This window comes from Canis lupus, chromosome 16, assembly GCF_011100685.1.
Source record: "Canis lupus familiaris isolate Mischka breed German Shepherd chromosome 16, alternate assembly UU_Cfam_GSD_1.0, whole genome shotgun sequence".
NCBI classification, from domain to species: Eukaryota; Metazoa; Chordata; class Mammalia; order Carnivora; family Canidae; genus Canis; species Canis lupus.
The window spans coordinates 55,686,248-55,702,188 of record NC_049237.1 but is presented as its reverse complement, the minus strand read 5'-3'; the positions used below and the strand labels follow the sequence as shown (position 1 = coordinate 55,702,188).

Sequence of the window (15,941 nt, the reverse complement as noted above, 5' to 3'; positions counted from 1 at the left end):
TAAAATCTTAAAAAAATAAAAATAATAATAAAGAGGTAGCTAGCAGCTAGCTCAGTCAAAAAAAAAAAAAAGTTTTTCCTCTAGAGAACTATTGTACCTCGGTGAAATCACACATGCTTCATAAATACTCATTTACTCACACGCAATGTTAAAGGGTAAGGATTTTTTTTTAAAGGGTAAGGATTTAATAAACGTGGTGTTCTTATTGCTTCAAAAATATTAAGTGAAAGGAGTGTGTTTTTGCCACAAGTATGTGGTGATGAAGAACATGTGGTCACTAGCTCGCTTTGGTATTTTGGCTTTGACACGTGCTAGAGTGCTAGCAGGTTTACCCAACATCACTGAAAATTCAACCTGGGAAGGCAAATCACGATTTGCTGCCATTATGAAACCTTTCACCTGGGGACACTTAAACAACACCTGGATGTGTCTTGAGGGGGGGAGCCTCAGAGGCTCCAGGCCCACACTTCAGACACCACTGCCTGATGCTAATCATGGCCCATCTACAGGCCCGGGTTAAAGTCAGCTTCCCCCCAGACAGGACCTTGGTTGGGGAGGGATGGACGTCTGATCCGAACGAAAGTCTTCAGGTCAAGAGGGGAACAGACGCACAGACCTCGACTAACAGAAGCAAAGGTGAGGAACTAGAACGTTATTCCGACGCTAACCTCTAGGCGAGAAAGTTGGACTTGGGACAACACTGAAAGAGACTCAGATTTCATCCGATTTTTTTTTTTTTTAATAGTGTTTAGGTCTTTTGGAACAAGGCTGTTTTAGTTTTACAAGTAAAAATAAAGGTTTGGGTGGTAGCTGACCAATAGAGGCAGAGCACTGGGCTACAATGTTACGGTGTTGAGACCCTTCCCGCACTCAATGAGGCAAGTGTTTTCCTTTGTTTCTAAGGGCAACCCCCCCTCCCCCCCCAGATCCGCACCATGTTACCACCTGCACAGTCAGTTTGCACTTCGGTGGTCAGGTTACAGCTTTAAGGACACTCCACACCTGAGTTCACGTAGATACAACGTGGGCGTTCCTCAAGCCCCCAAGGACACCCTAAAACCTCATAGTATTCAGGGTGAACATTCTGTAGTTTGTAGCACAGACACTATTGTTTGCTCAACACCATCAGGTTACCTTGTGGAGATTCCAAGATCTCTCAAGAATCTACACTATAGGAGTATGGTCTCAGGATGATCCCAGATAAGTCCTCCTCTATCTGAATATCATAAAAGTATTCTATTTTTTTTCTAATATATCCGTGTTTTTAATTTTTTTTCATGAATATTTTTGTTTAAATCCCATCTGGCCTTTATTCTGGCGTTGGTTGGCATATTTTACGTTTTTCCAAAAGACGGACAGTTGTACTAATATTACCTTTTGACTAACTCATTCTTTTTTTCCTCTGGTTTTAAATGCCACTTTCAAAAAAAGCTCCATAAAACACACCGTACATGGGTTTGGGGGCTCTTCATTTTGCTCTGCTGAACTATTTATTTCTTCGTTAGTGAAAATGCTTTGCCTGTAGCTTTGGCACCTACTGGGGCAGGCACACCCCCGCCCCCCATCAGCATGTTGTTTCCATTGCTGCTGTAACAAGTTACCACATAGTAGCTTGAGTAATATAAATCTGTTATCTTATAGTTTTGGAGATCAGAAGTCCAAGATGAGCCTCCCTGGATTCAAGTCAAGGTGTCAGCAGGTTTGGTTTCTTGGGGGCTCTGGGAGGGGATCTGTTCTGCAGCCGGCCCCCCATCCTTAGCTCTCAGCTACCTTCCTCCGTCTTCAAAGCCTGCCAACAGGAGTTCGGTCCTCTCTGGTCGCATCTCTCTGAGCTCCCTCTCCGCCTCCCTCTTCTACTTTTAAGGACCCTGGTGAATCCACGGGCCTACCTGGACAGCCTAGGATTCTGTCAAGGTGAGCTGATTGGTAATCCTGAATTCCATGTGTCCCAAATGATCCTTTGCCACGTAAACTAATTAACAAGTTGCAGAAATTATGTTGGTATGTTCGGATGAGTATCATTCTGTCTGCCACTCAGTATTCCTCCATTTAAAAAAATTACTTGTTTTCCTTCATGAGTTTTAGAATGAAGTTGTCAAGGTCCCACTATACTATTATCCTGCCCCTTCACACCTGCCCCCACCAAAAAAAAAAAAAAAAAAGATTTGTATTGAATATGCATTAAAGTCATAGCATAAGGTTGAGTAGTTTATAACTACTAACAGTGATAAAAACTAAATTTCCATTTATCACACTAGAGGAAAGATGAGTACTTTTCTTGCTATATGTAGAAAATATAAGATGGTTTGCACAATCGAAAGAAAACTGTACAGATCCACGACAGAGAATAAAATGTTATTTTCCTGGCTATTTTATTTTTGTGACCTGACAGCTATTTTTTGTGTGTGTGTGTGTGTGATTTCTTTTCTCATTCTAAATGAATATCCATGTTCACATCTACTTTTGTATTTGGAAACTTGTGCTTTTTCTGAACAGGCCCCACAGAACCTGTTTCCACTCCATCGAATGAAATTCCACCCGGTTACTCAAGCGTAAACCTGGAAGGCATTCCTCTCCCCTCCTTCCTTCTCGTTTATCACCACCAGTTAATTAACTCCTGTGGATAATCACACCTTTCAGCTCTTGTCTTAGTTTTATTTGCCCGTGCAATAGGGAAGTCCCATCCCCCCTCCACACGCACCTCACGGGGGTCATGATCTCAGGGCCGTCATCTGTTCTCTCTGAACCCCAACAGAGTGGGTGGGCTATATAGTTAGCGCGTATACATTTGTTGAATCAGTATTTGTGAAAGCCTGAAACAATACCCGCCCCAGCCCAGCTGCACTTCATCTGAGCTTACGTCCCTGCCCCAGACATAATCCCTGTCATCAGTGGCTTCTAGACCTTTGTATGTAGAAATAGACTGTTTCAGTTTTTACTGAAATGGGACGGTAGTGCGTAGATCATTCAGCAACCTTTCTTTCACCTAATGTCCTGGACATCTAGGGCAATACATTTCCATCTGTTTCTTTCCACCTGCAGTAGAGCATTTCACTTGTCATCTTCGTGAATTCATGTGATCATTCTACTACGGACACTCACTTAATTCGATGTATTGATTCAAAGGCTATCCGTCTGTGTTTGGTGGATACTATCCAAATTTCCCTCCCAAAAGGCTGTACTTGAGGAATTAATGTCTTGTTCTCCATACAGGGTCACTAAGAAAGTCTGAGCCTACATTAGCTGGGAGTCTAGCAACATCTCCAACTTGTTCCCGATCTGTTTCTCCCACTGCCTGATCAACTTAAAAAAGGAAAAATCCCTTTTAAGCCTTTCAGTAGCTTTCCAGATCCTTTGGGATAAGGTCTAAAATCCTTTACATGTCTCATAAGCCCCACTGTTAGGTGGTTCTTGTTGATCTCTCCTGACACAACCACTATCATCTTTGTTTCCTTCCCTTGCGCCACGTTCTCCACCAGTTGTTTTCAAACTACTCCATGGGGGTATCCCTGAGAATATGTAAAGATGTGGTCATGAGTCGTTCTAAAGGACCCAACTTTCAGAAGTGTGACTTTCCTGAAACTGATCTGCCTGTGAAGACTCCTGCGAGTCCAGACCCACCTTGCATTTCACTATTTCACCGTTCCAACCACCTGGTCCACCTCAAATCTTACTACTTGGTACTGCATTGTGGACGTGGAAAGGTGTAACAAACTTGACACCAAAAGATAATTTTTTTTTAAAAGATTTTATTTATTCATGACAGAGAGAGAGGCAGAGACACAGGCAGAGGGAGAGAAGCAGGCTCCATGCAGGGAGCCCGACGCGGGACTTGATCTGGGTCTCCAGGGTCACACCCGGGCCCAAGGTGGTGCCAAACCACTGGGCCACCGGGGCTGCCCACCAAAAGTTAATTTAAAATTTCTTCTGAATAAGGCATCAAGACAGTTGTTGATAAAACTATTTACACTAATTATCAGATTTTGAGATACACACTGATTCACCGTATATTGCTAACAGTAATAGCTCAATCCAGGACAAATTTTTACTCTTAGATACTTGATGATCTAGTCTGACCAATAAAAGACTTCGAATCATAAAACGATATTCCATGAAGTTAAATTCTGTGGCACAAGTGGAATGAAATATGTTCTCAAGGAGAAAAAGGATCAATGAAAAATTCTAATTGGTAAAAATCCTAAGCATTTAAACAGATGCTGATGGGTGATAAATCACCATGGTATTCATAATCCATTCAGACCACTTAACAGATATCTGTAATCATTTTTAAATGTCATAAATTATTAGAACGTTTGTAACTAAGCTTAAAATAAAAACAATTTTAGCTATTACCTTAAAAATGTGAGAGGGAAATACAATTCTTTTAAGGGACTTTTTTTTTTTTTTAAGATTTTATTTATTCATGAGACACAGAGAGGTAGAGAAACAGGCAGAGGGAAAGCAGGCTCCATGCAGGGAACCCGACGCGGGACTTGATCCTGGGACTCCAGGATCACGCCCTGGGCTGAAGGCTGCGCTAAACCGCTGAGCCACCCAGGCTGCCCAAGGGACTTTCAATGTGGCCCATTCCATGGGGAACTTGGTGGCTCAGCCTGTTAAGCGTCTGCCTTTGGCTCAGGTCATGATCTCAGGGTCCTGGGATCAAGTCCTGCATCTGCTCCCTGCTCTGCAGGGAGTCTGCTTCTCCCTCTCCCTCCTGTCTCCCTGCTTTGTGCACTTGGTCTCTCACTCTCTCTCAAATAAATACAAATCTTAAAAAAAAAAAAAAAAAAAAAAAAAGTGTGGTCCATTCCAATCTCCACACAGGGCTTTTATCAGCATTTGGGCACAATGCACACTCTCAGCTTCTGTCCTCCGGATATGCGGTTCTCGCCTGGCAGCCTCTTCCTTCCCTCGCTGTCGCCTAGCTGATTCCACTGTGAAGTTTCATTTTAAGCGTCCCTCTGCTTGAGAAGCCTTCTTGGTCCCAGGCTAAATGAAATCTCCTTAATAGATGTCCCCACAGTTCTATGGAGCTCCTCCTTATGTTCTCATCCCACGTGTAAGCCCTCACCATCCCTGACACCTGAAAGGCCCCAGCAGAACCAGGTCTTTTCACTGCTAGGCCCCAGAGCCAGTGTACGCAGGCCAGGGGTAGCTGTGTGCGCTTCTCTAAAACAGCCCTTTTTTCTAGAATGGTAAAAAGGGAACTCAGATTGCAAAGGATTAAACAAATGCACAGGGCAAGGAAGTAGAAGCAGAGAATGGGGGTTGGTTCTAGGTTCCTAAGGGGGCTAGGTGGCCAGAGGGGAGAGTGAAATCAGCCACTGTTCCCAGGAAGAGAGGGGGGGTGCTCAGGAGTAACCGGGCGGGCAGGGCTGGGTGTGGATATAAACGCGGATGAGAGCAGCTTCAGCTCTGGGCGTCTGCACGCCGCCACACCGCACAGGGCTCTACCACTTGGTGGACAGTGACTGGGGGGTAATTCGCCAAAAGTGACGTTATTTGCACACATCACACGTCTTTACTAACTTCATACACAGAGGTCATAATGTGAGCCCTAAGCTTGCTTTATCTCTTTACACTTTTTTCTTTTCCTTATTGCAGTGGTCTCCGTTAAAGGAAGCAGGAGTGGCACAAGCATATGCACACTACCCACACCCTGGACTTTTTCCCTCCAAAAAGAAACCTACCTCTTCTCACTGTACAGGCCATTGCCTTCCATGGCAAGACAGGGGAAACCCCGTTCAAAGTTTCTTTTGTGTGACACTTCCCGTTGGCAATGCTCGTCCAAATACTTCTTCCTTGGGAACTCCATTCACCTGGGCTTGGTTGCCTTAAGATAACCATCTGCCACCAGTCCTGTTGCATCATGTCAATCACATATAGCCACGGAAAGCAAGCAGCCACTGTCCTGGCTCTGGCTAGAGTTCCCCATTAGAACGGCTCCCTGCATAAACCTACCCCATAGGCTTGCATTAAGAAAAAAAAAATAATTTCGGGCAGCCCGGGTGGCTCAGTGGTTTAGTGCCTGCCTTCAGCCCAGGGCGTGATCATGGAGACCTGGGATCGAGTCCTGAGTTGGGCTCCCTGCATGGAGCCTGCTTCTCCCTCTGCCTGTGTCTCTGCCCCTGTGTGTGTCTCTCATGGATAAATAAATAAAATCTTTAAAAAATAATAATTAAAAGAATTTTTTTTTCCTCAAGGCATTTGGCACGCTTTGGAAGTACAACTGTCCCCAGAACAGGTTACACATTAAACCTCTTCTGCAGCCAAAGGGCAGCAGAAGGATCCAGAAGGTTTCTGGATCTGTTTTTACATCAATAAAGCAACTGCTCTGCCTTCCTAGATTTTTGTGAAGCTCACAAGTATGTCAGTCCTTCACCTACTGTGCATGTATAGTCAGGATGCTTTTAAGTACCACATAAAAAGATGAGGCTCCTTATCCAAAAAAAAAAAAAAAAAAAAAAAGAGGAAGACAAGAGCCCCAGGCCCCGGGGAGGTGAAAGGTCTGACAGGTGTGCAAGGAGCCTCGTGAAGAGACCACTCAGCTGGCTTGGACTTCGGTGACCACCTTCCTAGCGATGCGGGAAGGGGGCGGAGCGGTGAAGGGAGGGATGGGGGTCTTGTGCACCTGCGGGGGGGGGGGGGGGGGGTGGGGCGGTGAAGGGAGGGACGGGGTCCTGTGCACCTGCGGGGGGGGCGGTGAAGGGAGGGACGGGGTCCTGTGCACCTGCGGGGGGGGCGGTGAAGGGAGGGACGAGGGTCCTGCGCACCTGCGGGGGGGGGGGCGGTGAAGGGAGGGATGGGGTCCTGTGCACCTGCGGGGGGGCGGTGAAGGGAGGGACGGGGTCCTGTGCACCTGCGGGGGGGGCGGTGAAGGGAGGGACGGGGTCCTGTGCACCTGCGGGGGGGCGGTGAAGGGAGGGACGGGGTCCTGTGCACCTGCGGGGGGGCGGTGAAGGGAGGGACGGGGTCCTGTGCACCTGCGGGGGGGGGCGGTGAAGGGAGGGACGGGGTCCTGTGCACCTGCGGGGGGGGGCGGTGAAGGGAGGGACGGGGTCCTGTGCACCTGCGGGGGGGGCGGTGAAGGGAGGGACGGGGTCCTGTGCACCTGCGGGGGGGGCGGTGAAGGGAGGGACGGGGTCCTGTGCACCTGCGGGGGGGGGCGGTGAAGGGAGGGACGGGGTCCTGTGCACCTGCGGGGGGGGCGGTGAAGGGAGGGACGGGGTCCTGTGCACCTGCGGGGGGGGGCGGTGAAGGGAGGGACGGGGTCCTGTGCACCTGCGGGGGGGGGGCGGTGAAGGGAGGGACGGGGTCCTGTGCACCTGCGGGGGGGCGGTGAAGGGAGGGGTGGGGTCCTGTGCACCTGCGGGGGGGCGGTGAAGGGAGGGACGGGGTCCTGTGCACCTGCGGGGGGGCGGTGAAGGGAGGAACGGGGTCCTGTGCACCTGCGGGGGGGCGGTGAAGGGAAGGACGGGGTCCTGTGCACCTGCGGGGGGGGGCGGTGAAGGGAGGGACGGGGTCCTGTGCACCTGCGGGGGGGGCGGTGAAGGGAGGGACGGGGTCCTGTGCACCTGCGGGGGGGGCGGTGAAGGGAGGGACGGGGTCCTGTGCACCTGCGGGGGGGGGGCGGTGAAGGGAGGGACGGGGTCCTGTGCACCTGCGGGGGGGCGGTGAAGGGAGGGACGGGGTCCTGTGCACCTGCGGGGGGGCGGTGAAGGGAGGGGTGGGGTCCTGTGCACCTGCGGGGGGGCGGTGAAGGGAGGGACGGGGTCCTGTGCACCTGCGGGGGGGCGGTGAAGGGAGGAACGGGGTCCTGTGCACCTGCGGGGGGGCGGTGAAGGGAAGGACGGGGTCCTGTGCACCTGCGGGGGGGGGGCGGTGAAGGGAGGGACGGGGTCCTGTGCACCTGCGGGGGGGCGGTGAAGGGAGGGACGGGGTCCTGTGCACCTGCGGGGGGGGCGGTGAAGGGAGGGACGGGGTCCTGTGCACCTGCGGGGGGGGGGCGGTGAAGGGAGGGACGGGGTCCTGTGCACCTGCGGGGGGGCGGTGAAGGGAGGGACGGGGTCCTGTGCACCTGCGGGGGGGCGGTGAAGGGAGGGGTGGGGTCCTGTGCACCTGCGGGGGGGCGGTGAAGGGAGGGACGGGGTCCTGTGCACCTGCGGGGGGGCGGTGAAGGGAGGAACGGGGTCCTGTGCACCTGCGGGGGGGCGGTGAAGGGAAGGACGGGGTCCTGTGCACCTGCGGGGGGGGGGCGGTGAAGGGAGGGACGGGGTCCTGTGCACCTGCGGGGGGGGCGGTGAAGGGAGGGACGGGGTCCTGTGCACCTGCGGGGGGGGGCGGTGAAGGGAGGGACGGGGTCCTGTGCACCTGCGGGGTGGGCGGTGAAGGGAGGGACGGGGTCCTGTGCACCTGCGGGGGGGCGGTGAAGGGAGGGACGGGGTCCTGTGCACCTGCGGGGGGGCGGTGAAGGGAGGGACGGGGTCCTGTGCACCTGCGGGGGGGGGGGGCGGTGAAGGGAGGGGCGGGGTCCTGTGCACCTGCGGGGGGGCGGTGAAGGGAGGGACGGGGTCCTGTGCACCTGCGGGGGGGACCGGCGGAGGCGCAGCCCTGGGGGTCTCCGCGAAAAGGCGCGGAGAGTGCGGGAGGTAAGGCGTCGGTGCCGCCCCGGGTTCGCCGTTCCCGCCTCCCGGACTAAGCTGCGTGAGTCCCGCCGCCTGGAGATGGGAGGGTGCAGCGCAGGTGAGACAGCGCCGTTTCTCTGCACCCCAAGTAACGGGGCGTCTCCGCCCCCGGGCGCATCCCGGGTCCAGGGCCCCGCAGCCACCCGGGCGCCCTCCTCCAGCCGCCCGCACCCACCTTCCCGCCGCCGCCGACCCCGCTTCCCGCGTCCGCAGCGAGGCCGAGCTTTGGAGCATGCGCAGTGGACGGAGCCGGGCCGCCCGCCCGTCGGGTCGGCAGGGGCGCCTCCGCTGTCACGCGCTCGACCAATCAGGGGGCGCGTTGGTGCCACGCAGCCCCGCCCGTGGGGGACCATGGCAACCGCAGGCCAATGGGGCGGCGCGTTGTTGCCGCGGAGCCCCGCCCCCCGGCCGGGGCGCTGGGTGACGGGCGAGGGTCATGGGGTGTGAGCGCTGCTGAGCTCGGGAGCGTCGGCGGCCGCGGCCTCCCCTGCGCCTGCGCCCGCGCCCGCGCCCGGCCCCGCACTCGCGGCCCGCGTGTCGTCCGGCGGCGGCGCGGCCCATGCGGCTGGGGGCGTCGCGGGGGCGGCGGGCGGCCCGGGGAGCAGCGGGGGCGGCGGCGGCGGCGGGGCCCGGGCCGGCCGGGTGATTGGCGGCGGCGGCGGGGAGCGGGCGGCGGGGTCCGCGCGGCCGGGAGGATGCTGCTGTCCCTGGTGCTCCACATGTACTCGATGCGCTGCGTGCTGCCGGCCGCCGTGCTCCTGGGCTCGGCCCCCACCTACGTGCTGGCCTGGGGCGCCTGGCGGCTGCTGTCCGCCTTCCTGCCCGCGCGCCTCTACCAGGCGGTGGACGACCGGCTCTACTGCGTCTATCAGAGCATGGTGCTCTTCTTCTTCGAGAACTACACCGGCGTGCAGGTGAGCCACGGCCGCCCCGCGCCGCCCTGCCGCCTGCCCCGCCCGCCAGCCCCACCTGCCCCTTCCAGCCCTACCTGCCCCCCAGCCCCACCTGCCTCCTTATCTCACCTGCTCCCTTCCAGCCCCACCTGCCTCCCCATCTCACCTGCCCCTTCCAGCCCTACCTGCCCCCCACCCCCAGCTGCCCCCCAGCCCCACCTGCCTCCCCATCTCACCTGCCCCTTCCAGCCCTACCTGCCCCCCCAGCCCCACCTGCCTCCTCATCTCACCTGCTCCCTTCCAGCCCCACCTGCCTCCCCATCTCACCTGCCCCTTCCAGCCCTACCTGCCCCCCACCCCCAGCTGCCCCCCAGCCCCACCTGCCTCCCCATCTCACCTGCCCCCTCCAGCCCTACCTGCCCCCCACCCCCAGCTGCCCCCCAGCCCCACCTGCCTCCCATCTCACCTGCTACCCCAGCCCTACCTGCCCCCCACCCCCAGCTGCCCCCCAGCCCCACCTGCCTCCCCATCCCACTTGCCCCCTCCAACCCCACCTGCCTCATCTCACCTGCCCCCTCCAGCCCCACCTGCCTCCTCATCTCACCTGCCCCCTCCAGCCCCACCTGCCCCCCATCTCCACCTGCCTCCATCTCCACCTGCCCCCTCCAGCCCCACCTGCACCCCAGCCCCACCTGCCTCCCCATCTCAACTGCCCCTTCCAGCCCCACCTGCCTCCCCATCTCACCTGCCCCCTCCAGCCCACCTGCACCCCCATCTCACCTGCCCCCTCCAGCCCCCTCCAGCACTCCCATCTCACCTGCCCCTCACCCCCAGCGCCACCTGCCCCCCATCTCCACCTGCCCCCCCAGCCCCACCCCCAGCAGGTCCCCGTTGGGCACGTTTCATCCTGCCCTCCCAGCCCCCCCCGCCCCCCATCCCCACCTGCCCCCCATCTCCACCTGCCCCCCACAGCCCCACCCCAGCAGGGTCCGCGCTGGGCACCTTTCATCCCGCCCCCCGCCCCATTCCCCCCAGGGTACTTTAGGATCGGTCCGCTCTGCCCCGCAGATGTGGCGGGAGGACACGTGCCATGGTCCCATCCTCCCACCGAGAGGGCAGGTTCGCGACCTTGGTAGGGTTTGGTCCGGGATGCTCGCTGGCAGGTACCCCCGGTCACCGAGAAGCTGCGGTTCCCGTGTGGAGGCCACACGTGGGGTCCGTCCCCCCCCCCCCCCCCCCCAATCTGGGAGCTCAGCTTAAGTAGGTGCAGATGAATGCCTAAGTAGGGCAAGCGGTTGACAAGCTTTTGGCGTCTGGTCTAAGCAGGGTTGGTAGTGTTTGAAGTCAGAAGTGCGCTTTCAAAAACCGGAGACCTCTTCAAACTATCGAATGTCGCTGTCTGGACAAGAAGTACAACTTTGCTTTGCGTTCTTCGGCAGTAGAAGTGAAAGCTGGGCGAGGAAATGAATACATTTGTTACTGTAGAAGCCTTACTGTAGATAAAGTTCTTGCCAACCTCCAGGCTTGAATGAGTGGCTCTTTTTTTTTTTTTTTTTTTGGTCTGGTTACTTTCTGTTACTGTATCTGTAGAGATTGGATCTGTAGATTAAATTTGTAAAAAAAAAAGAAAAAAGAAAAGAAAGAAAAAGAAAATGTAGAAGACCCCCTTCACTTTAGTTATTTGACAAAAATAGCCATTTTGAATTTTCCTTTTCCAAATTTGCAAAAAATAAAATAAAAAGATAGCTGGATTCCTGGTTATTCCTTATCTCCAGTTAGTCCTCTCCCCCTCCCCCCCCCCTCCCCTTTTCTTTTCCTAGTGGGGTTGAGTTGAAGGGAATGAAATGGCATTGGATTTGTCTTTTTGCCTTTTTTCCCCCCTGAGCAGCTGTTTTCACCCTGTTGTCAACCAGCTACTATTTTCAGTTTGCAGTTGCACTGCTGTGGATCCCTGATGACTGAGTTTGCCCCAGTTGGAAGTTGTTTGGGGGAAGGGAAGTAGGAGAAGCCAGGGCCTACATTTAAACCAGTATCTGTAAGTGCTTCCTAGAAAAGAAAGATCACTCTTCCAGATGGTTGTTTCCTTTTGATTGACTTTTAAGAGGGGCTTCGTTTAAGATTTTCAGGAATTCAGACCACTCCTTTTCTCCTGTGCTCTTACTTCACTGCGTTCGTTTAAATGTAGGGTTTTGTCATGATTAAATAATTTCACGTCCTGTGACAGCTGACCTGAGCTAGGATGCAGACAAAATATAGGACAAAGTGGGCGGGCTTCCTTTTAGAAAAATAATACTACCTCTGGTGGGTTATTTCATTTTTGTTCAAAGAATATAGCACGTCCCATGCAATATAATGTATAACATACACCAGCGAAGTACTATGTGTTGAGCAAGTTTTTTATTTTCGAAATGATTGTAAAATTCAGTGTTTCTAAATTGTATGTCTTATCTTGTACCCTGTTCAGGGTAGATCTCCAACTTAATTATTGAGGTCTCCGCACACGGGTTTTTAAAAAATTCAATCTGTTGATGGTCAGTGAGCAATCAGTTCTAGAATTCCTAATAAATTTTAAAGAACACACACCAAGTAAAACTTTGAATTGTCCTTGAGGGCCATCAGATGTCCCTTTACAAATGCATGAACGATGGTATCCTGTCACCTTATTCTTAGTTTTACTTACTAGTTTTCATCACTGACTTTGTCCGTGTAAAGTTCTGATTAACATTTTAGCCTTTAAAAAAAAAAAATTATTTTGCTAGGGGACTTCTTTTTTTTTTCTGTACTTGAATTGTTTATCACCTCTAATTTGCAAAGACCAGAGATGATCCTCAGCTTTGTTCTGTATAAAAGAATGTTGATTCATTTCTGAAGAAGTGTTAGCAATTTGAATGAAAGGAAGTTCACCATTAAATAATATACATTGTAGAAGTATATTTAAATTAGAATTTTTTCCATCCCCTCCCATCTGGCAACCACCAGTTTGATCTCTGTATTTATCGGCCTGTTCCTTTTTTTTTTTTCAGATAACACATATAAATTGAAACTGTATGGTATTTGTCTGTCTTCCTTCACTTAGCATAATACCCTTTAGGTCCATGCATGTTGTCCCCAATGCCAGGATCATTCCTTTTTATGGCTGAGTAATATCCCAGTGTGTGTGTGTGTGTGTGTGTGTGTAGCACATGTTCTTTATCCACCAGTGGACATTTAGGTTGCTTCTGTGTCTTGGCTATTGTGAACAATGCTGCAATAAACATACAGTACCGTGCATATCTTTTTGATTAGTGTTTTTGTTTTATTTGGGTAAATACCCAATAGTGGAATTACTGGATCAGGTGGTATTTCTGTTTTTGATTTTTGAGGAACCTCCACAGTGGCTGCACCAATTTCTGTTCCCACCAACAGTGCAGGAAGGTTCTCTTTTCTCCACATCCTCACCAAATGTCTTTTTGATACTAACCTGCTAACCGTTCTGACAGGTGTAAGGTAATAACTTATTGTGGTTTTGATTTGCATTTGCCTGTTGATTAGTTAGTAGAATTTTTTAAATGCAGTTTTAATGCTTTTTAAGTCTAGGTTTAAAAAAGAAATGGTTCATAGTAGGGTAACAAAATATTTTTTTATGTATAGAATTTTTAAGCTGAAGAGAAGTAGGAAGTTCGTGATCTGTGCTTGACAAGTAAACCTGTTCCAACAGGTACACTTGAATGTTCCATCAGATTCTAGGTAAATATCTGTTCTTTCCTATTTCTACAACTTTATTTTCACGTGCATTTCTGACACGGGAGCATTTCAATCACTGTTGCTAAAATGACTTTATAATTTATCCCTTTAGGTTCTAGAATCTTATAAGTACTGAAACTCAACAGGGTACCTTCACCATTTACTTTGGAATAAGCGATAAGGATTTTAAAAGTTTCACATATCTCTCTTACCTTGACCCCTGACAACCAACACACACCTCTTTATTATTTTGGGGGGCACTGATTCAAATAATTGTACTTCTTTTCTGTTGCTGCCAAACAAATCACCTCAGATTTAGTGGCTTAAAACAAGATAAATTGATTCTTCCAATTTTAGAGGCCAGTGTCTGAAATCAAGGTGTTTGTGGGGCTGTACTCCCTCTTGAGGCTCTAGGGCAGAGTCTTTCCTTTTTGGCTCTTTGAGCTTCCTGTGGCTGTGGGCATTCCTTGACTTGTAGCCATGTAATTCCACAATCTGCCTCCATGCTCTCTTTGCCTCCCCCTCTTCTGACTGTGTCAGATGTCCCTCTGCCTTTCTTTTCTAAGGACACTTGTCATTGGGTTTAGGGCTCACCCAGATAATCCAGGATGAGCTCCAAAACTCAGAATCCTTAACCCAAGACCCTTTTCCCAAGTGAGGTCACGTTTATAGGTTACACGCTTAAGACATAGACAGTCTTTTGTGGGGATCACTATTCAACCCCCACACATTAGTAACTTAACTCAGTCCTGCTTATTCTTGGAGCTGGAGTGCAAGGAAAACCTGTAGGAAGCTAAAAAGAAAGTGGGGCATACTGGTAGAGGCAGCAGTGAGGACTCCAGCAGAAGGTTGGGGGGAACCAGATTTACCATAGTTCTATCCCAGGATGCTATCCCTAAGTGTTGAGATTCTTGCATAAACAATAATTGTATGTAATAGGGTAGGTAATGAAAAATCTTAACATGTGGTTTTGGAAGCTATTAAAAGTTAATGAAATTTTTTTTTCTAAATGTCAGAGTTCTTTTCTCATTTTCAATAAAAAGTTCTGCTCTTTTCCTTCCTTCAAACAGAATGCACTAAAAGTTGATCATTGATATTTGTAGGACAAAAACATTAAGTATTAATAATACATACTTTCTCATTAACACTCATAAATATTTTAGTCAATTGTTTTTCCTGCCTAAATCATTTTGTGACACTTGGAATTTACTTTCAAATGTACTTCGCATTAATGGCCCTATCTTCTAATTTGCTCTTCCTCAAATGCAAATGCTAATGTGATAGAACAACAAAATGTGGACTTTGAGAAAAGATAAATTTAGTTTTTCAACTGACCTACTTCAGGTATGAAATAGTTCAAAAAACACTGGAAATAAGATACAGAATTAAAGCCTAAGATTTTGATGGTTTTTTAATGTGTTCAGTTAGAATACTCTTAACTTCTCTAATAATTCACACATTTAATTGAAACATTGTTTCAAATTCCTCAGGAACAACCAAGGCATTCATATCTGGAGACCATTTGTAACTGGTTCTTTCTGTAGCACTGTTTCATCAAACATAGTTCTAGACTCTTAGTTAAATTTGTATTCTGTATCTTGTAGCTAAAGGCAGCTAAACTTTTCCAATGAAACATGTTTATTTAAAAATGGGAGAAGAGACCTTCAAGCCCACCTCCTTTTTTTTTTTTTACCACATCTGGATTCTGTCTGCATTTCTTCTAAAATGTTGCCCAGAGTTGAATGTCAGTAGTCCTAAAAAGGATATAAATACTTTGTATCCTTAATTTCCTTTTCCTCTGGTTATTTATCAACCATGTGAAGACCTTAAAAGACCTTAAGTTACTTCCTTCAGTTTAGCTGGAGCACAGCAGAGCCGGGCAGATTTGGTTGTGCTTCTGTGTGTGCATGTTTAAGAATGACACCAGCTTTTCATAGAGGAAATTAAACATTTCCCAAATCAAATAGGATTGCAGTCTAACACATTTAAATCTGACTAGGGAATAGGCTTATAAGAAAATCTTAGAGAACTGTAATTAGAACCTTGTTTTCATACTTTCTATAAATAAAAATCCCTGATGGAGCAAGCAAGTTTTTTTTTTTTTTTTTTTTTGGTTGCCTTGGTGTAGGATTCTTTTTAATGTCTTATTTTTCTATTTTAAATCACAGATACAATAAAACATTCAAACACTGCCAAAATATTTTGAGAAAATTAAAGGTCCCTCTGCCTACACACACGTCTCCCAGGTATGCAACAATTTGGTGTGTAACTATAGATTTCTTTTAAGAGCTTTTAAATAAATGTAAATTGCAGGGAAGACTCCTCCAACAAATTAAATTCTCGGATGGGTTTTATAGTTACACCCACTATGTCTGTGACCTATGGGGACACCTCTGAGCTGTTATGATAGGGAAAGGAAAATTTAATCTATAGACATAATTTACTTTCCCTCTTTTGTGAATTTGTCCGAATTTGTGGAGCTGAATGAACTGAGAGTTGACTCTTCCTAAATGGAATTAGAAGTTAAGTTTTCCTTTAATATATTTTTTAAAGATTTTATTTATTCATGAGAGACAGAGAGAAAGAGAAAGGCAGAGGGAGAAGCAGGCTCCATGCAGGGAGCCCGATGTAGGACTCG

At 50.1% G+C, this 15,941-nt stretch overlaps 1 protein-coding gene across 3 annotated transcripts in view; it reads left to right on the top strand.

The window, feature by feature from the left end:
• The first annotated feature begins 9,341 nt into the window (after positions 1–9,341).
• Positions 9,342–15,941, top strand: part of AGPAT5 (1-acylglycerol-3-phosphate O-acyltransferase 5) — a 57,854-nt gene continuing 51,254 nt past the window's right edge. For all 3 annotated transcript variants that reach the window (XM_038560543.1, XM_038560542.1, XM_038560545.1), the window contains exon 1: positions 9,342–9,601. In XM_038560543.1, coding sequence (XP_038416471.1) covers positions 9,383–9,601 — 219 coding nt within the window. In that variant the 5' untranslated portion in view covers positions 9,342–9,382. The remainder of the gene's footprint in view (positions 9,602–15,941) is intronic.